General features: G+C 41.2%; 1 protein-coding gene across 4 annotated transcripts in view; it reads left to right on the top strand.

Moving 5' to 3' along the window:
* EPN3 (epsin 3) overlaps positions 1–21,507 on the top strand; it is a 54,653-nt gene that overhangs the window by 15,520 nt on the left and 17,626 nt on the right. For all 4 annotated transcript variants that reach the window (XM_032210970.1, XM_032210971.1, XM_032210973.1 and 1 more), the window contains exon 3: positions 3,374–3,492. In XM_032210970.1, the coding sequence (XP_032066861.1) occupies positions 3,374–3,492 (119 nt within the window). The remainder of the gene's footprint in view (positions 1–3,373; positions 3,493–21,507) is intronic.

Raw genomic sequence — 21,507 nt, 5'->3', positions numbered from 1 at the left:
GGAGCTTGAGAAATGAAACTTGGCAAGTATCAAATAATATTTGAGGGTCACAGATTGCTGATAGTAGGAATGGGCATAGATTCAAAAGGCCCATGGATAGAAACTGTTCCAAGTGCGTAGATTTTTTTATTCCTTGAGGTTTTCCCCAGTATCTTTTATATTTCCCCAGTATATTTTATAGATCTTTACATAGCTTTTACAACTTTGATATAAAGTATAGTTTCATTCAGTTGAATGCAATTACAGAATCCTAGATAAATCTTAATAGGTTGGACTCCCTAATCCTGCAGGGATGTAAAAGTATGTTTAACTGAACAAAGTTACATATATTTCCACTTGAAATATTTCTGGATCACATGGAGAATATAAGATTGAATGGGGAAGCGCCATGGTATACAGCCCTATCATTTTGCATTTTTGAAAGCTTTCAGAGGACCAAATCGTAAGACGGGAACATGGCTATTTAGGTAGTATTTAATTAAGATTCCCAGCATCTTTTACCATCCTTTACCACTCATTGTAACTGCATTTGCTGAGAATTCTGTATATTTAGGGGAGTGATGACCAGCCTTTTGGGTTTGGCTTATCAAAAATTCAGAAAATGGTTAACTTTATTCTTCTGTTGTGTCACACTTACTTGAACAAAATAGAAGGATCTCCTACATCCCCCCCCTCACCCCATCTAAACCACCGTGAACAGCAGTACTTGGAGACAGGGCTGGCATTGGGCCTAAAGTAAAGGCATGGGCCATGACTTTAGTCTTTGCAACACCATTGCTGCCACTCAAAAAACCATTCCCCAAGATGCCATTGCCCCTGCAGCCTTGCACTCCTCAGGTTCTGCCATGCACTGCTTACCTTCAGGCAATGTGCTCTTTCTGTTCACAAGCTCCTGTGGCCTACTTGAGACACACAAGGCTTTTATTCTTGGTTTGGAAGAATGTTCTTCTACGGCCTATGAAATCTGTCCAAAAGCATAGCCAGTTCTTGTATGATTTTCAGAGGTCGCGTGACTTCCGGAGGTTCTGGAGGCCACGTGAGAGCATGCCCCATTCTTGGGTGGCCTCCACAGTCTCTGAAAATCATGCGAGAATGGGCCATGCTTTTGAGAGTAGTTTTCAGGTGTTGGTAAAAACAGGCATGTCACCCAAAATGTCATGGCATGTTACCTTTGACACATGTCATAGGCTTGCTGTCGCATAGATTTTTTTATTCTCTGTTCTATTATCTACATTATCTGTCAATTCCTGCAAAGAACTGCTTTTTAAGAATGTTGTATATTATGAAATGGATCTTTTAGCTGTGATATATGTTCCAGTGGCCAGTAAAGCTAGCAATAGCAATAGCAGTTAGACTTATATACCACTTCATAGGGCTTTCAGCCCTCTCTAAGCGGTTTACAGAGTCAGCATATTGCCCCCAACAACAATCCGGGTCCTCATTTTACCCACCTCGGAAGGATGGAAGGCTGAATCAACCCTGAGCCGATGAGATTTGAACAGCTGAACTGCAGAACTGCAGTCAGCTGAAGTAGCCTGCAGTGCTGCATTTAACCACCGCGCCACCTCGGCTCACGTAGCTCAAGTAGTAATCCATACAATCAGCTTCTCTCCCCAGTAATGACATAATAAGGAACTAGGAATGGATGGTATATTTAGGCCTTAAGAAATAGCCATAAAATTGTGTGGGAAACAAATAAGCTCCCCAGACTTTTCTGTCTGTCTTCTTGTCCTTCTGTCTCTCTTTCCTTTCTGTTTTTCCCCCCAGAACTGTGCAGTGTTATTAATCGAAAAGTAAACAAGACATTTGTAACAGTGAATTTGAGCAGATGCTGATGTAGTCATAAAATAAGCAAGGGGCATATTCATCTTGCAGGACTGCAGTTGTTGGAATTTTGCAAGCTAAGTAATAAGGGTGCAAAAATTTTAATTTTAAAAAAGCTCAATGTTTCTATATAGTATACAAAACTATCCATTTTATAATTAACCACTTCTACCATGCATCCTGTAGAGCATTGTGGATATTGAAATGTCTGAGTTCCTAGATTCCTTGAGTGGCTGTAAATAACAACATTTTTTTGTTTGTTTAGAAGTTGTTGGGAATATATTCAGTGAGGCTTCTGAGGTAAAAGTCCATGACTAAAAGAAAGCCCTTAGAAGTGGGGTTGCCATCTGAATAAACTAACAGAGAATTGCATTTTAATTCTATGACTTTGATGTGGACGGGGAGAAAAAAATAGCACTAGCAGTATTGCCATGCCAGATGTTGAGTCTAGGAGAATACATTTTTAGGCATACAATATGAGCCTTAAATCCTACACACTCATAGTTTCTGACAGAATTTTAGGAACAGTGTTATCTGTGTGGATGGGGAAAGGGGATTAGACCCCCTCAGCATTGTAATAAAGGCTTGTGTCTTTTATATGTGCCTCACAACATCACAAATATGACCCAAAGGAGTGGGGTTTGTGCTGTGACACTATAACTCCACCGACAAAACCAGCAACACCCTGCAGATACCACTGTTTTGAATCTTAGTTCGGTACCAATGTACTTCCTTTTTGTTCCTCATACCAAACTCAATGTTGCTATAGAAACACAAGTGGATTGGAGTTTTCAAAATAAAACATAACTGCATAAAATTCCCATCATGAAGCATTTTTTTTTGCCCACTACATGTGGGTTAGTCATAGTCTTTGACTGTTGGACATCATATGAAATTAAAACACAGAAGGTTGGTAGGCAGAAAATGGAGAGAACCAACAGCACATAAAGAGATTATTGTAAAAAACATATTTAGGACAGGGAGGGTGGAGGACTGCTTTTCTCTTGAGGGCAGCATTTCCTTGGAAAAAAATATTACAAATAATTCCTCCCTTTCTCTTGTGATCTTCCATCTTTCAATCCTTTGCCTCCCACTCTTCTTTCTCTTAGTCTTTTTCTCTCCATCTCTTTCTCCATATTCAGTACAGCAGGATTCAGAGTACTTATGCTAGACAATTCAAGAGTCACTGGGAGTTGGGTGGCCTGTATATTTAATAAATTGTTATTAATAATTAACAGATAGCTTTATGTAGTGTATATTGGAGGTGGTGACCCTTTGAGAGCTGTAGGCAACAAAATTTCATTTTAATGAATGCTGATTAGTGTACGAGTGTACAAAAAAGTGACAATAAAGTTATTATATTCTAAAAAAGATATTCTTACGGGGAAGCTTCTGTAGATCACTAATGACTGTGCGCCCATTTTCTAAAAAAGCACTATAGAAACAACTGGACTTTCTTTCAGAGCACATTTTGGAGGATTCTTTCATTCTACTTGCCCTACTAATTAGCTAATTAGCCCTACTAATTGTTTTTTGTCTTTGATTTCAGCTTCTTCATCATCACCTCGGTTCAACTCTGACATGGAGCAGGCGAGGCCACAGACCACTGGTGAAGAGGAGCTCCAGCTCCAGCTTGCCCTGGCAATGAGTCGAGAAGAAGCAGAAAAGGTAATGGCTTTTGTTCCAAACCAGCTTCCTTAGAGCCTGGCAAATACCAAGGGAAATCACCAAGCATACTCACTGCCTCAAAGGTTGAATGTGAGCTGGATCAAAAAGCCAGGCACACTAAAGCTGAAAATGGGAATCATGAGAAAGAATGCAATGTCTTGCTTCATTCCCCAAGGAAGGTTTTGTTGGCTTGCTGGAACCAGGCGCAGGTGCACTTTGATAAGGAAGCAACCTTATTTATTTGTTCGTTTTTAAATTTTATTTGCCCCCTGCCTCACCAAGGGGCTACTCCAGGCATAAATAAAATGAAAGGGGTGTAAACAGAACCGAAGTAAAATAATAGAACCATAAAATAAACAATGAAAAAGAACACAACGAGAATACACCAAAGTGGTGACCAAAAAGATGGACAGGTGGAGAGCAATGAGGGGAGAATTTGTCATTAATCTAGCTGCCACCTCCAGTGTGGAAATCCCCCAACTAAGACTCCAGGCCAACTGAGGCCCTTGTGGAAGGATAGGAGGGTGGGGGGAGATCATTGGTGGGATTAATATTTTTTTACTACTGGTTCTGTGGGCATGGTTTGGTGGTTGTGGCAGGGAAAGGTTACTGAAAAATCCCCATTCCCTCCCGATCAGCTGGGACTCAGGAGTCAGAGAATAGATGGGGGTGGGGCCAATCAGAGGTGGTATCAAAATTTCTGCTACCGGTTCTCCAGAACTGATCAGAACCTGCTGAATACCACCTCTGGGGCAGATCTCACCTTAGAAGTGTTCCAAAGAATGAGTGCTGTGGCAAAGAAAGCTCTTCTTCTGGATCCCGATAGTTAGAGATGTTTGACTGACAGGATCCAAAGTAGGCCTTTCTTCCATTGTATAAGAAGTTCCTTTCTTGTAGAAGAAAGTGTTTTGTTGTGAGTCCTATTTATGTAGTAACAAAATAGGACCAATAAAGCCTTAGGCACAGGCAAGGTATTTCCTACTTGTTATCAGTTAAAGCTAGTTCCATGTTCAGGTAGTCTTGACTTACCACCGTTTGCTTAGCACTGTTGAAAGTTATGACCTACCTAAAAGGGGGACTGAAAAAAAAGGAAGTTCCAGTGCTCAGCCTCTCCACAGTCATATGATCACACTTTGGCACTCGGCACATGGCTAAATTTACAGCTGTTTGCAGAGTCCCACAATCATAAGACTGCAATTTTGCTCAAAATTGGCACTTTTGGTTTTCAGCACAAAAGCACCTCAGCAAACGATGGGTTTGCTAAATGACTACAGTGTTCACTTGACTGCAGTGCTCACACTTACAACCACATGGTTTATTTAACAACCGCTGCAAAAAAAAATGTTGTAAAATCACGTGACAAATCCATTTTATGACCATTACGGCTTATAACCATAATGGGCAGGCTCCATTATCATTGTTACTTGAGGACTACCTGTAACAAAATGTAGGGATGCAGTTACAAGAAGGTATTAGAGAAGCTATTATGCCTGATTTTAATTTTATTGATTTTATGCTTTGAATTTTGTGTATTTATTTATTTGGTTGCAGCTGCCATAAATGGCAGATTACAAGTAGGAAAGTGGTTGATAAATTTATTTAAATAACTACCGTAAAATAGACGAGGAAGGCAAACTTAATTCCATTATTGGCATCCGGAAGATGTAGTAAGTGTTACACAGAACCATAGAATGTAACAATTTGAAGGGAACATATAAGTCAACTCAGTGCTGAGTGCAGGATTACATTTGAAAACCTCCAGCAAGAGGAAGTCCACTGATGATCTAGATAGATGAATCCACTGCTTAACCATTCTTAATTCCTGATTTTTTTTCTCAAGTCCAGTGAGTCAGATGTGGTTGTTTTGTTAAGCCCAGTGTCTTTCAGGTGTGGCCTTTGAGCATTTTGGGTAGGTAGTATGAGGACTGAAGGCAACAGGGCTTGAGGACAACTAAAAAGATTGTCTCAGAGCCAGGAGCATCTGAGTGGAGTGTTTGTCAGAAAAGTCAAGCTCTTGCTTGTGTAATTGAACGCCCACCCTTTGTTGCATGTATGTGACACACATGAAGAAGGGGCAAGGCTTTATCCCATGGGTGCTTGCCATCTTGTCTTTTTGACCCTGCCCCAGGGATAATCATTTTTGGATCAACACTGAATGTGGACAAGGCAGATAGTTCTGGAATATCACTGCCTGCAACCTTGTTGAATTTGGGTTTTGATTTTCTTATGAGTGTTTAAGGTAAGCAAAAGAATTCCAGATATCATCAAGGGGTATTAACACTTTGTTGATTTAACTATCTTTTTTCTTGTACGCTAACACACGCAGAGTCACCTGGTAGTAGTAGGTTACACTGTGCCTTAAATCAATAAGATAAGCTTTTGTAGTGGCTGCATGGTCTACCTCCCTTTTATTCTTTTATCACAAATGTCCTCTAGCAATGTCTTTAAGAAAAATAAAGAACATATCAAGGTCTTCCTCTTCCCCCTTTCCAAATGCAATTTTCTGAAGATAATGCATAACAATAAGTGTTCTAGGAGTAGAAGGGAAGACATTAGAACATGTATTTCTTTCCTTCCTCCTCCTGCATTGCAAAAAATCATTTTCATAAGAGAGGGAGGTTATAAAGTATTATTGGCTTTATTTTATAAGACTGTAGTGCAGTGATGGCGAACCTTTTTGGCACCAAGTGCCCAAACTGGAACGTTTGTGGGGGGGGGGGTCAGAGCCCCAGAAACTCAAAGACCAGCTGGCCAGTGTGCATGTACGCGCTGACCACCTGGTCTTCGCATGCATCAGAGCACTGAAAACTCAAAGACCAGCTGGCCGGGGTACATACTTGCGCCGGCCACCTGGTCTTCTGGTTTCCGGCATGCACATGCATGCCAGCCCGTTGATTTTTGCGTGCACTGGAGTGCCAGAAATCTGAAGACCAGGTGGTTTGAAGACCGAAGTTCTGGGGCTCCTGCACATGCGAAGATCAACTGATCTTGCATGCGTGCACCGGAAACCAGAAGAGCAGTTGGCCATGGCACACGGGTCCACAGAGAGGGCTCTTCATGCCACTTATGGCACGCATGCCATAGGTTCGCCATCATGGCTATAGTAGAAACTTTGTTTAAAGGGCTCCTATTGTTATGTCCTTATTTCCAACAACTCCCCCTTTCCACTGAATATATGCCATAACCTCCAGAGTTCGATTGACTCACCCTCTGGAGGGATTTTGGAGGGGCCCATGAATCTCCTTGTGATCTTGTGCACATTGGATTATTGTCAGATTGCTTCACTGATGTCAGTAGGATTTTCTTGTGAGTGCACATACTGTATGTATAACTGTATTGCACATTTCTATATCTGTAGTCTTAGATTTATATAGTAGGCACTGAAATGAATTAAGATAAAATGGGACATTATTTAGTGTATTTTCTTTCTTGCGTTCTGATGATGTGCAGGCAGGGGATTATGGGAACTGAAGCTCTCATATCTGGAAGTAAATAAGTTTGGACAGCCTGAATTGTGGATTACTTGATAGGATTCTCTTGTTTGTGTTTTTAAAACACTGAAGTATATCCAGGATTTATTTCAGGCAGCTGTTAAGAACCCTTGGATGTTATATCTTATAATATTGAATATAGCTAAAACCAACAGTTTGTATTGGCTACTAGCTTAAATTCCTTGTGGTCCTTTATTGATCTCCTGCTCTCTTTCCAGGTAGTTAAAACATTTGCTTATGTATACAAACAAGATCAATTCCAACTGTCATTGTTGCCACAAATGGCACCAGTAACATTGAATAAGCAGGAAGCTGATTAAGACAGTCCCAGTCTGGAGCTTTTGACTTGGGGCAATGTTTCCCCACCTAGAGGTTTACACTCTTCTGAAACCTAGAACCACTTCTGAAAGTACGTAGTTCACAAACTTATTTCTCTAAAAGTTAACTGAATCTACTCTATGTCCTTGTACAACAGGCTGATGAACCAGCTCAATCTTAATCACTTGAAAAGATTATCATGTAACCCTGACTGTTTACTTTAGATTTTTGCTTCAGGTGCCAAAATATTCAAGGCCAGCTTATGATCTCCTTGAATGAAGCTTGAAAGGTTGCTTATACAAACAAGTTTTGGATGTTGTTCTTAATGTAATATCAGTCCTGAGGTGTATCTGCATAGCAATATTGGTTGAGTATGCCTATAATTTAAATTTTGTTTGGATGAAACCATCTTTCTACTTAAGAATGAAACACCATTCTATTACATTTTAATGTAGCATGCTAGTTCCTGGTTTTGGTAAGAGTGTGTGTGTGTGTGTGTGTGTGTGTGTGTTTATGTTGTAGTGGTTCACTTTACTGGTTGGTGGTTGTGAGGCAGGAGAGATTGGCTTGATGGTTTTTCCTTTCTGGGTTGTTACAAGAGTCAGTTCTTTGCTCCTTGCTGTTTACCATTTACATTAAACCACCAGATGAGGTAATTAACCCCAAATATTTGGGGTTAAGTATGTTCTCCAGGCCAGACAGGAAATGCAGTTGGAGTCCTGTCCAAGTGACTGGAGGCTTGAAGGCCTGGATGGGTGAGAACCAATTTCAATGGAATCCTAATAAAGAGTTGCTATTTGTCCATTTGAATTCTCTGCTTGCTCCAATGGTGTCTCTTGATAGGTTTAGGTTTAGGTTTAGGTTTAGGTAGTTTTATTTATATGCCGCCCTTTTCCCTGAGGGGACTCAGGGCGGCTTACAGTTCAAAAGGAAGGGAGGACATACAAATTAAACACATGAGACAGTACATCGTTAAAAAACACAACATTCATACAATTCGGGTGGGTTGAGGTCTTTAGTCCCAGGCCTGTTGGGACAGCCAGGTTTTGAGGGCTATGCGGAAGGTCTGAAGGGTGGTGAGGGTACGAATCTCCACGGGGAGATCGTTCCATAGGGTCGGAGCTGCCACCGAGAAGGCTCTCCTCTGCGTGGTTGCCAGGCTGAATGCGCATGTGCGAGGCGGAAGATGGCTGCTCGAGCGTAATGCTCGAGTTTTGCGAAAAAGAGAGGAGCGGAATTGAGAGGGACGGAGCCCCTGGATACCCAAAGGGAGAAGTCCTCCGTGGAGGTGATCGAGCAGGCAGCCCAGGTGTGTAATTTCGGCTGGAGGGGGGTTGCGTAAACGCTCCCCAGGCACCTGGAACGCGCCGAATCTTTCCTCCTTATGCTAGTCTGCGGTGCGATGGCTCTGAAGATCAGCTGTAGAGCGGTTTTTTTGAATCAGCTGTGGGGCAGCTTTTTTCTTTTTTGAGCTTGGTAGTGGCGGCAGTGGTATCTAGCACCCAAGGAGCTAAGCCTGGGCGAGAAGAACTGGAGAGGATCCGGGAACGGTGGTCATCAAAGAAAGCCCCCCCACAGAGACGATAAGTACGGCTCGAGTAAGCTTTTAAGCCGAAGAACTGCTGCGGGTTGCTTTGAGACCTGGGAGTCGGTGAGGAAGAAACATATGAGCAGCTCCCCCTCCCCCTCCCCTTCGACAGCACGGGTGGCACGAACAACGCTAGTATCGTCTGGTAGCTATCGGGAACGGCCTTCCCCCCCCCCAGGCGAATGGGGGCGGCACGAGGGTGGTTTGAAACCCCTTGTGCTTGGACTTTGCTTGGACTGTGTTGGACTGAGTTTGGCCGCAGAGGGACACCTTGCTTGGGGGTAGTACTCTGACGGCTGTGGGCAGGATTGGGAATTACTACTCTGCACTATGGACCCATGTGACTGGCTTTTTCATCGTTGCCGTGGATGATCCTGGTGCGCCCCCCCTCCTCCATCTCGGCTTCTGACTTTAATTACCATCTAACTATTGCTTTAATTACCATCTAACTATTGCTTTAATTACCATCTAACTATTGCCACCTCAGACCGGCTTTTACAATCTTGGCTTGTGATCCCTGTGGCCACTACTAGTACTGCAACCATCTGTGACTGTTTCTTGGCTTGCCTTCCCAGACAACGCTGCCTCCCTGAACTGCTTCCACCACTCACACCCCCTGCCACTCTGGCTGTTGCTGCTCGGCCATGGAGTTTTTTGATCTCCGTCCTCGCCGAGAGCTGTGCATGCCACTCGGTATTTACAACTCTTGCAGAAAAGGAAAGTGGAGGACAAAGAGGACGTGGGTAGGGAATTTGCTCTCTCCCCTTGTGACCGGGATTAACCCCACACCTACTCCTTTTGTACATCCGCCTACGAACTTCGCACGGTTGCGCAATTTTTAACTGGTATGGTGAGTGTATGGGATTTGTATGTGATTGAGTGAATGATCCCACTTTTTATTGCCCATTACTGTTGTATTTTTCGTGTTTTAATTACTTTGTGGGGACTGCTTGGGGTGAACGAATGAGTGTGTCTGATTCGGAGGACCTGTCAAGGAATGCGGGGGTCATTGGGGTGGTTGGGGGAATTACGGACACGGGAGTGGGCCGGAGCATTACGGTCGTAACAGGGAGGGGCAGATATGGCAGGGACTTTAGGGCTGGCCATTACCGGGGAAGGAGGGCTCGCTACGTTACAGAGATCCCTCCTTCCGGCCCTATGAGTCCCACTCCAAGGCCAGATGGCACGAGTAATCAGGACCCTGGTCTCAGGCTGTTGTCGCTAAACGCCAGGTCTGTAGCTCATAAGGCTCCTCTCATCCGGGACTTAATTTTAGACGAGAGGGCAGACCTGGCATGTATTACTGAAACCTGGCTGGGCCCGGAGGGAGGAGTCCCCCTCGTGGAGATGTGCCCAGAGGGTTTTCAGGTGCTCCATCAGCCGAGAGCTCAGGGAAGGGGTGGCGGTGTGGCCATTGTTATCCGAGAGTCTCTAGTACCTCGTAGGATCCCTGCTCCGGAGCTTGTCGGGTGTGAGTCCCTGCTGGTGAAGTTGGACCTCAAGGGTCAAGTGGGCCTGCTGTTAACGTACCTGCCTCCCAACAGCGTTGCAGCAGCCCTCCCCTCGCTCCTCGAGTCAGTAGCCGAGCTGGCAATTGAGTTCCCCAGGCTTATGGTCCTGGGGGATTTCAATTTGCCTTCGCTCGGTGAACACTCTGATGGAGCTCAGGAGTTCATGGCTTCCATGACAGCCATGGGCTTGACCCAAGTAATTCGGGGCCCAACCCACTCGGCGGGTCACATGCTCGACCTTGTATTTCTCTCGGAGCAGTGGACTTGTGATCTTGGTCTGAGGGGTAGTGAGATCGTACCCCTGTCGTGGTCAGACCACTACCTACTGAGGCTTGACTTTCGGAGACCACACCCCCACTGTAGGGAGGAGGAACCGACCAGGTGGTTCCGACCCAGGCGACTTATGGACCCCTTGAGGTTCCAGACGGAGCTTGGGGTTATTCCTGATACCCTCGCCCACAGTCCGGCGGAGACTCTGGTTGCTGCTTGGAACTCAGCAGCGACGGAGTCTCTTAACCGGATTGTGCCTCTATGGCCGCTCCGAGGCAGTGGATCCAGGAGGGCTCCTTGGTTTACTGAGGAACTCCGGGAGAGGAAGTGCTGGAAGAGACGCCTAGAGCACCAATGGAAATCCAATAAATCCGAATCGAACCGAGCACTTTTAACATCTTGCATCAGAGAATACATCCGGGCAATCAGGACATCTAAAAGAACTTACATTGCCACTCTGATTGCTTCCGCTGAGTCTCGCCCAGCCGCCCTGTTCAGGATAACCCGCTCCCTCCTAAATAGGAGGGATACGGAAGATCCTTTGCAGGGCCAGGCTGAGGATTACGTCCAGTTTCTCGCGGGCAAAGTTGCTCGGTTTCGGACGGACTTGGACTCCAACTCTGCAGAACCAGCCGAGGCACTAAGGGATAATCTGGTAGGCCATCGCTGGGTTGAGTTTCAGGCTGTTGCCCCTGAGGACGTGGACAAGGCCATGAGAGCTGTAAGTGCCTCCACATGTGTACTGGACCCGTGCCCCTCCTGGCTGGTTGTTAACAGCAGGGAGGTGACACGGGGCTGGATCCAGGCGGTTGTTACCGCCTCCCTCCGGGAGGGGGTCTTTTCCCCCGCTCTTAAGGCGGCGGTGTCCTTACTCCAGAAGAAGCAAGCCCATGATGTGTGGTTCTTCTAGACTGACTGCTTCTGCTTCAGCAGCAGATGGAGGTTTTTTTCCCCAGCAACATTAATACCCAGTTGCAACCCTACCTGAGTAGGAGGATCTTGCTACAGCAACGCTTGCCTTCATTAGCACCCTCTTAGGCTATTGCAATGTGCTATATGTGAAGCAAACTTTTCAAGGTCACATGGAAGCTGCAGTTGGTTTAGAGCACAATTTGTGTGATGAACATTCTCCAGAACAGAGCAATGCTGAAATAATTGCCAACTATTGACTACTGTGGGGCCATAGATGCAATGTAAAGTTATGGTATTAACCTATAAAGTCTTGCAAAGTTTTGTGCCTAATTATCTGCAATGTCACATTCTCCTATTGGAATTTGCATGGTCAATCTATCTGGGAGAAACTATTAGTGGTGTCCCATTTTAGGAAGGTAAAGGGGAGGAGAGTCTCACTATAGCGGCTTATTAGTTGCAGCAATATTTTGGAGAAGGACCTTGTATTAAACTAAGGTGACCAGACGACCCGATTTCAGCGTGACAATCACGCTTTATAACAATTTTTCCCGTGTCCCTCCGCGTTTTAAAAAAGTCCTGATTTTTTTCTGGCTTCATGTTGAAAGCCCAGTGGATTTGCTTAAGAAATCCTAACCGGGGCAAGAAATCCTAACCGGGGCAAGACAAAAGACACCCTGTCTAACTAACCTCTCTCTCTGTCTCAGTACTTTCATTTAAAATATTAAAACTTTAAAGCAAGAAAACGGACCCCCCTCCGCCCTTACTCACTTTTATAAGAAAAAAAACGAACCATTACCATAGAGCTGCAGGAAACACCTGGCTGGAGAGGGAAGCAACTGTTACTTCCTGGATTTTCTGGAGGGGAGGAGGGGCATGGAGTTTGGAGGTCTGCTCGTGTGGGAAAAATGGTGCTCTTCTTTTTTCTTTGAAAACTATTTCCCTGGGACTATTTAACCATTTTAATTTGCTCCGTTCTTTGTATTAACATCTACATCATTCTGGATTGACTTGGAGTGTCTGCCTACTGGTAAGTGGGTTTTTTTCTTTCATTTTTTAATGTATTTTAAAATAATATTTTATTTATTGGGCATAGGATTTATTAAAATAGTTTTATTCTGTGTGGATTTAAGTTAAGAACTCCCTGTTATTAAGCTTTCCTCAATTAATCTCTGAGTAGATTCCCACCAACTTCAAGACCCCAAGGGCACATCTTGGAAGCTACACCTTTGCTTAGTTTATAGATGATGCCTTTCCTTAAATATGAAAATAAATACATTTATTGTTTAAATGTGTACATCTCAATAGAAATGACTCTCAGGGGTGACAACAATCCACTAAAATAATAATATAAAACAGTAATTACAAAAACAGGAGCAACTGTTATGAAAATTATTATTAAAAAATAAAGAATAAAAATGGAGTTATTAAGTATATTAATTGCAGCAACCACAATACAATACCTCGGTCCTTCTTTTCATTAAACTAGACATACCTAATTCCAAGGAATTAAAAGACGCTTGCTCCTGGGGAGGAAAGCTCTGGCAAATCTAGACAGCATCCTAAAAAGCAAGGTGACCAGATTTTCAGTAAAGAGGGACACCTTTGGCTGGGGGTGGGGGCTTGATTAAAATTTTCATACGGAGCAACAAAAATTTTCATACAACGCAAAAAAAGTATTGTAATATTTTTTTTTATTTCAACATGACTACAATTTACAAATATAAATTGTAACTGTTGCCAAACATCAAAATTTTGATCGTGTAACCATGAGGATGCTGCAACGGTCGCTAAGTGTGAAAATGATCGCTAAGTGTGAAAAATGGTCATAAGTCACTTTTTTCAATGCCATTGTAACTTTGGTCACTAAGCCCATTATATCACCTTTCTTGCCACAGTTCTTAAGTGAATAACTGCAGCTGGTATTTTGTATTTTGGATAGAATCTTTTTTTAAATTTGTCTAAGACAATTTAAAAAAAGGATTCTATCCAAAATAAATTGAAGTGAAACCATTTTTAAAAATTCTATGCACAATACTTTGAAATATATTGTCCATAGAATTTTTAAAAATAGTTTTACTTAAATTTATTCTGTGTGGAATAGTTTGAAATGTTTTACTTCAATTTATTCTGTGTGGATTCTTTTTTTAAATTGTCTTAGACTATTTTTAAAAAGATTCTATCGAAAATACAAAATACCAGCTGCAGTTATTCACTTAAGAACTGTGGCAAGAAAGGTGGTATAGTGACCAAAGTTACAATGGCATTGAAAAAAGTGACTGATGACCATTTTTCACACTTAGCGACCATTTTCACAGTTAGCGACCGTTGCAGCATCCTCATGGTCACACGATCAAAATTTTGATGTTTGGCAACAGTTACAATTTATATTTGTAAATTGTAGTTATGCTGAAATAAAAAAAATATTACAATACTATTTTTGCGTTGTATGAAAAAATTTTGTTGCTCCGTATAAAATTTTTAATCAAGCCCCCCCACCCCCGGGTCAAAGGTGTCCCTCTTTACCAATCTGAAAATCTGGTCACCTTATATTAAACATTCATCTGGCTCCTATCCTGTTATATTCAAAACATAGGTCTTCTAGATACCATTTTAGGCCTTACTCCAACTTGCTTCGTTTATAGTTGGTTTTGGTTTATTTTATTTTATTCCATATTTTTATTAATTTGTGCACTATAGTTTTGTATGTATTTTATTTCTTATGTATCTTATCTCTAAACCTTTGGAAGTCCCTAGAAGTTAGCAGTCTATAAATATAAGAATTATAATATAGTTAGCTTGTAACCACTTAGAAGACAGTTTTCATGGACAAATGAACTAGGAAAAATTACTGGCAAAATCAAAACTGGTTGAAGCTTATTAAAAAGTTAACAAAGAACGTTTAAATTTGTGAGGGAAAAATTCTTAAGAATCTAGACATGTTTCAAACTTTTAAAGAGTTTTAAAGTTCAAATCATGTCTATGTTCTTAAACTTTGTTCATAGGAAAGTTTGGTCCTACAACAGAGTCTTATAACTCTTATAGGAATTCTTCTCAATTGTGCATTAGCTACACCGAAGAAAATAGAGTCAGATGCTTCACAAGCAGCTTCCCAAAAGTTGAGTAGGATAAGGAGGAAAATGCTTTTTTTAAAAATAAAAAAATCCAAAATGTGGTAAATTGGTAGTGAAGAATCATTCAGGACATAATTGCAGTGAAAACTCTTCCAAAATGTCTTGGATAAAAGAGGTCTTGGAAATCATTTCACTACATTGATTAGAAGAGTGAACCATATAGGCAGAATCCCCTTGCATGTTTTAGCATGATGACCCATTTATAATTGCAAATGCAAACTATCTGAAAATAATTCCTCAGTCCAGTTATGCTGCATTCTAGGTCAAAGATGGGAACATTGCAATTTGTCACTTGTGGTCCCCAAATGTAGGAGGAGCAATCTATTTGGCTCATTAGACAAGTTCTGTTGGCTCTTTCCAAGCTCAGCAGCCTGGAATAATCCCTTAAATAGACAGCACTGTCATATTATTTCTTTCTTTCAGAGTGTAAGCTTCTGTCAAGAACAGATGTCAAGCCTTCATAAATCTTCAAACTTTAGCCAGATGACATGATAACATCCTATCCTGCTGGCTACATCTGGCAGGGACCTCCTAGAAAGTGGGGAGACTTTGGTCATTCTTGAGCAAAAAGAGAAATGCAGGATTTAAGGCTGACATTTTGCTGAAGCAGCTTTCTAATATGGCATTGTACATCCAGTGTAACGAGCAACATTTAAAAAACTCTCACAGTGACATCTTCTTTTTCTGGCCTCTTATATGTTACTGCCTGAAACTGTTTTACTTTGCTGTATGCAGATTGATAATGCTTTGCTGAGAGAAACTGGCCATTTTGTATAAGGCCAAGGCAGGCATATGCATGAAGAAATCAAATGTGCAATTGGCATCTCTCAACCATGCAATCATCAATTTCCTAAGGCTTCTTCCCATTCCAGGGCAAATTGCCGTAATTACAGCATATATGTATTTTCCTTTGGGTGGGGGCAGTCCCTATCTTATTTTTAAGATAGAAGTGGAGTTCCAGTCAGCACAGATTAGAAGGTTAATTCCAGGAACTCCTCCCTTCATCACCAGTCATCACAGGAAAGAGAACTATTGGTAGAATATTTGAAATGGATATTATCCTTGCAGCTTGGGCTTTGGGCTTTGAGAAATCCTTTACTTGCTATGATGTCCAGGAGCAAGGAATCTAAAGAAGAGCCTTCCTATGTATTTAAATAGGCCACGATACATATAATTACAAACTCTTAACTTTAATTACTGCAATATCGAGATTGTATATGTACGGAATATTTTTTATATAATTAAGGTTGGATTTTGATTCCTTCTACTAACATCTAGGGGACATTATCCTTATCCAGATCCATCAAGCAATGTTCTTGTTTTAAATCAGTCTTCTGAAGGAGGATGTTTTCATTGACAGACTTAAAACAAGAAAACTATTTGGAGAGCATGACTTTTTTTCCTGTTAGGAGGAGGCATCTCTGTGGTTATAGAAATCCAGAAGCAAAGAGATTCAAAGACTGACTAAAGCATAGAAAGAGTTATGGTGGTGACAAGAACTAAAGACACATAAACCTGTTCTTCAGCTGTGCATCAAAATAAGTAAGCCATCAGGAGGTTTATTGAGCCCTAGCATAATCATGGGGATGTTGTCATATCCTTTCATTATTTTTAATTATTATGCCTGGAAAGCAGGTCAGAGGTGCCTAGTACTGTTTATAGTCCTCTATTTTGCTACACAACAACTTGTGTAGCAAGCTGAGGGCATCTCAGACATGCTACATACCTTGTTTCCCTGAAAATAAGACCTCCCCGGATAATAAGCCCAATCGGGCTTTTGAGCATATTGCTAAAATAAGTCCTGCTCCGAAAATAAGCCCTCCTCAAAAAACATTGCAACACAGCAGCAGCCATGAGGTGACTATGCTCGCCGCCTCCTGCACCTCAAAAATAATAAGAGCTCTCCAAAAAGTGCCAAGTGCTTATTTTTAAACTAATCAGAATTAAATATTTGCATTATTACAATATTTTAGAGTGACTCCAGAAGAACAGACAGTTTATATACTTAGAGAACTTACTTTTATTAGGACATGAAGTAAGTAGCCTGAGGTTTGTCATGTTTCTGTTGCTTATTGGGTCGAATTATTTAAGGCTAAAGTAGCTCACTTAAATGATGAAGGAGCTTGCAATAAAGACCAAAACAAGGCAGGATGTTTTGATGGTCTGGTTTTACAAGTGGCAGCTGGGCTAAGGTGACCAGACGTCCAAATTTTGGCGGGACAGTCACGATTTATAACAATTTGTCCCATGTCCTGGGGCGTTTTTAAAAAGTCCCGATTTTCTGGCTTCATGTTGAAAGCCCAGTGGATTTGCTTAAGAAATCCTAACTGGGGCAAGACAAAAGACACTCTGTCTAACTACCTCTCTCTCTGTCTCAGTACTTTCATTAAAGATGTTAAAACATTAAAGAAAAAAAAAATAGACCTCCCCCCGCCCTTTTACCTCCTTTTATAAGAAAAAATGACCCAGTACCATAGAGCTCCAGGAAATACTTTGCCTAGAGTAGTAGCGACTGTTCCTTCCTGGATTTCCTGGAGGGGAGGGGCACAGAGTTTGGAGGTCGGCTCGTGTGGGAAAAAATGGTGGCTCCTCATTTTTCTTTGAAAAATATTTCCCTGGGACTATTTCACCATTTTAATTTGCTCAGTTCTTTGTATTAACATCTACATCATTCTGGATTGACTTGGAGTGCCTGCCTGCTGGTAAGTGAGCTGGGTTTTTTTTCTTTTATTTTTTTAATGTATTTTAAAATAATATTTTACTTATTGTGCATAGGATTTTTTAAAATAGTTTTATTTTGTGTGGATTCTTTTTTTAAATTGTCTTAAACTATTTAAAAAAGATTCTATCCAAAATAAATTGAAGTGAAACCATTTTTAAAAATTCTATGCACAATACTTTGAAATATATTGTCCATAGAATTTTTAAAAATAGTTTTACTTAAATTTATTCTGTGTGGAATAGTTTGAAATGTTTTACTTCAATTTATTCTGTGTGGATTCTTTTTTAAAATTGTCTTAGACTATTTAAAAAAAGATACTATCGAAAATACAAAATACCAGCTGCAGTTATTCACTTAAGAACTGTGGCAAGAAAGGTGGTATAGTGACCAAAGTTACAATGGCATTGAAAAAAGTGACTGATGACCATTTTTCACACTTAGCGACCATTTTCACAGTTAGCGACCGTTGCAGCATCCTCATGATCACGTGATCAAAATTTTAATGTTTGGCAACAGTTACAATTTATATTTGTAAATTGTAGTTATGTTGAAATAAAAAAATATTACAATCCGTATACATTTTTTAATCAAGCCCCCCCCCCCCCCCCCGGTCAAAGGTGTCCCTCTTTACCAATCTGAAAATCTGGTCACCTTAAGCTGGGCCCAAAATGTATAGTTTCCTGTACGGCTCAGGACATGCTCTACCATTAGCTTTAAACTTAGATTTCTTCACAGCAAAGTAAGTACATAAGCTATTATTTGAAATTGCTATGTTTATAGATCTGATAGGTAGATTTATCCAAAGGATCATTCCTTATTTAATAGCATTTTAAGTTTACATAATTTCTACTAAATACAGTAGCTGCTGATATTGTTCAGCTACATAGATGTCTGAAGACACATCATAAATCTTTGAGCAAACCACTCTTGACTGAGTTATGTTAGCTTGGGAGAGGAAAAAAGGGACAAGAAAATTCTAGAGGCATTCTCTGTGGCTGAGTTCACACATTGGTTTTAGTGGCAGTTTGTGGAACAAGTAATTGTGATCTGCTTTACACACTATACTAAGCCGTAACCTCTGATTTACAAACTATAGTGGGTCAATTTACATGTGCTAAGCAAAATCCAAAGCAGTCACATTGGACATTGGCTGCCAACACAGTGACCATTATATTGGAGTGATTGTTCTGTAAATTTATTCTATTCTATTCATTTATTCATTCAAATTTATAGTTTCATTTCCTTCCTAACAATAATGTTATATCTGATTTGTATTCTATTAAAAACTTCCCATCCTCTGATATATTTTTCATAATTCTCAAAGTTGCCCAAACTTGATCTAAATTTCAGCACTTAATAAAGTGTTCTAATCTCAAAAAGAAAAGAGACAGAAAAAAATGTATATATAGCAGAGTGACTAGCAACAAAATAGAACCAAACTTCATTTCTAAAGAACTATGTAGATGATTAGTTTTTGCTGTCTCTGCCTAAATAGTGTACAAAATTTGAAATGAATATCTTTAAGCCTTGTCAGAATTTGTGCTGCATTCAAGAACTTATAATGAAAAAATAGAACCTCAAATAAATACCAACCTTATCAATGAGTCAATTGCTGTAACCGAGGAAATGTTATGCACAATCTCACTTAGCTTCTCATCCCAACTCAGGTTTTAGATATTTTCATCTTCATTTACTCTGTACTGAAAAAAAATGATTTAATACAGATCAGTGGTGGGTTCCTAACTGGTTTACTACTAGTTCACTGAGAGGGTGCTTTGTGCGTGCGTGCTGCGCATTGCTGCACATGTGCAGTTGACTGAAAACTGTTCTGCATATGCACAGAACAATCCATCAATGGCAGAAGAGACCAGGGAACTGGTTCGGGGGCATGGCAGGCCTGGGTTGCTGCCGGGTCCAGTGATCCAGGCTGCCATACCACTACCGGTTTGGCTGAACTGGTCCGAACTGGTAAAAACCCACCACGGTTACAGATGCAACAGCCATTTCAGCCCGCCAGTCTTGCTATTTTAGGTGTTGAATAGTAAAAGGGGAATCCATGTTTGTCCACCCCCTTTTTTTTTTTAAAAAAAGAAGCAACTCTGCTCTTTTCCCACAACTAAAAGAAAAATACATTAAGGTTGTAAAGAAGAAAGAAAACAATTGTGCGCTGTATAGAATTACAATGTTCAAGTTCATCAAGTTCCTAGGAACATTGTCAACAATTAAATAATACATTATGGAACAGATTCTTCTAGGGATATTTAATAGGGAGGATTCTGATATTATTTGACACAACTGAAGAAAGCAGATAATTGGAAAACGGGAATATCTGATGTGGGGAAGAAACTCACATTTGAAGTCAGTGGGCTCTTTCTACTGGTATTTGCCTTAATAATAGTAAATAAATTTTAGTTCAGCAGGTCCTTCCTTCCTTCCTTCCTTCCTTCCTTCCTTCCTTCCTTCCTTCCCTGCCTCCCTCCCTCACTTCTTTTCCTGCTTTTATTACTTTATAAGTAACTCAGGGTAAGAAACATACACGATCCCCCCCTCCTCTTCCTATTTTCCCCACAACAACAACCCTGTAAGGTGGATTGGGCTGAAACAGAGTGATTGGCCTAAAGTCACCCAGCAGATCCCAGTTCAATGCTCAGAAAAGCTAGAAAGTTCCACCCTAAAACTCTAGGCAGTGGCTGCTATTGAGTAGGGGCAATAGAGGGACACGTGGCCTAAGCCAGAATAAAAAATTTCTAATAAGGCAGAGTTCCATAAGTAAGATTTTAATGACTTTCCTGCTGTTGGGTAGTCTGGCAATGACAAATTCTAGTGGTCTTCAGCAACACATGATAGCATTGTGTCCTTTCTGAGGATCAGTTGATGGAGTGGCTGGCATTAGGCTGTATATTGGTCACATATTCCACTTTGGCCATCAATTAACAGCATGATTTTATATAAATAGCTTTTTTATAGCCTCTGCCAGAAGACACAGAGAGCTACATCTCAATGAGGCTAGCAGGCAACATAATAGAACAGGGCTGTCAAACTTGCAGCCTGTGGGCCGGATACATCATGTGCTGGCCACGCCAATGCCTAGTTTAGTGAAGGGTAAAAAATTGTGATACGTCACGTGACAATACGAGTTTGATCCCCCGCTGTAATAGAGGAAAAAGGAGACAGGGAGGGGTGGGTTCCAGCAGAAACTACTGCCGGTTCGCTCAGGGTTGTGCCACGCGCATGCGCAGTACAACTAAAATTGCTCTGCGCATGCACAGAAGCAAAAAACAAGATAGGCATCACCAGGAGAACCAGTTCGGGGGCGTGGCAGGCCTGGGTCGCTGCTGGTTCCAGCGACCCAGCCGCCAAGCTACTACCAGTTTGGCCGAACCGGGCGGAACCGGTAGGAACCCACCACTGGAGACAGGAATGATTTGTGCAGTAGTGGGAAGCCAGACTGATGAATCTCATTACTGTGTTGAAAACAGAGATGGTGATTTTAGCTTGTAACTGTCAAAGACATAAAAGTACCAAATATGTAGCCCTTGGATAAATATTCCTATTTGTGTGCCAACTTTACCTTTTAATGCAGCTGAAATATGTTTTGCGTGGACTAACTTTGTGTTGCCTTCAGCTAATTGCCTGAGAAAGAATAAAGCTACACTGGGACAAAAATCTTAACTTAGTTCACTAAATCTTGGTTTAAAATTGTTTGTTATATCAGGTACCCAATGCTAAGTCATAAATAATAGTTTCTGAAGTAGAAAGGCTGATTCAAACGTCATGCTAAGCCAAAGCCAAATATTTTTTCTTTAGCAGGATGCAAGAATTGGGCAGCCTTTTGTGAATTAAACATTTACACCAATGCAAGCAATTAGCAATAATTCTTCAGAAAATAAGGTTAATGGTGGTGTGTGACAATACTGTTTCTTTGGAATGAATGGGGACAATCTGTGCTTGTTCTTTTATGGCAACAGCATGACGATGCCTTGTCTGAAGTTAAGGTTAAAGCAGATTGTGCCTACTAGTGCCAAAGTCTGTTTGCTTGCTTTTTGGCTTTGTTATGGGCAACTGAGCTTTA

Source organism: Thamnophis elegans, chromosome 2 (genome assembly GCF_009769535.1).
Source record: "Thamnophis elegans isolate rThaEle1 chromosome 2, rThaEle1.pri, whole genome shotgun sequence".
Taxonomy (NCBI): domain Eukaryota; kingdom Metazoa; phylum Chordata; class Lepidosauria; order Squamata; family Colubridae; genus Thamnophis; species Thamnophis elegans.
This window is presented reverse-complemented; position numbering and strand designations above follow the sequence as displayed.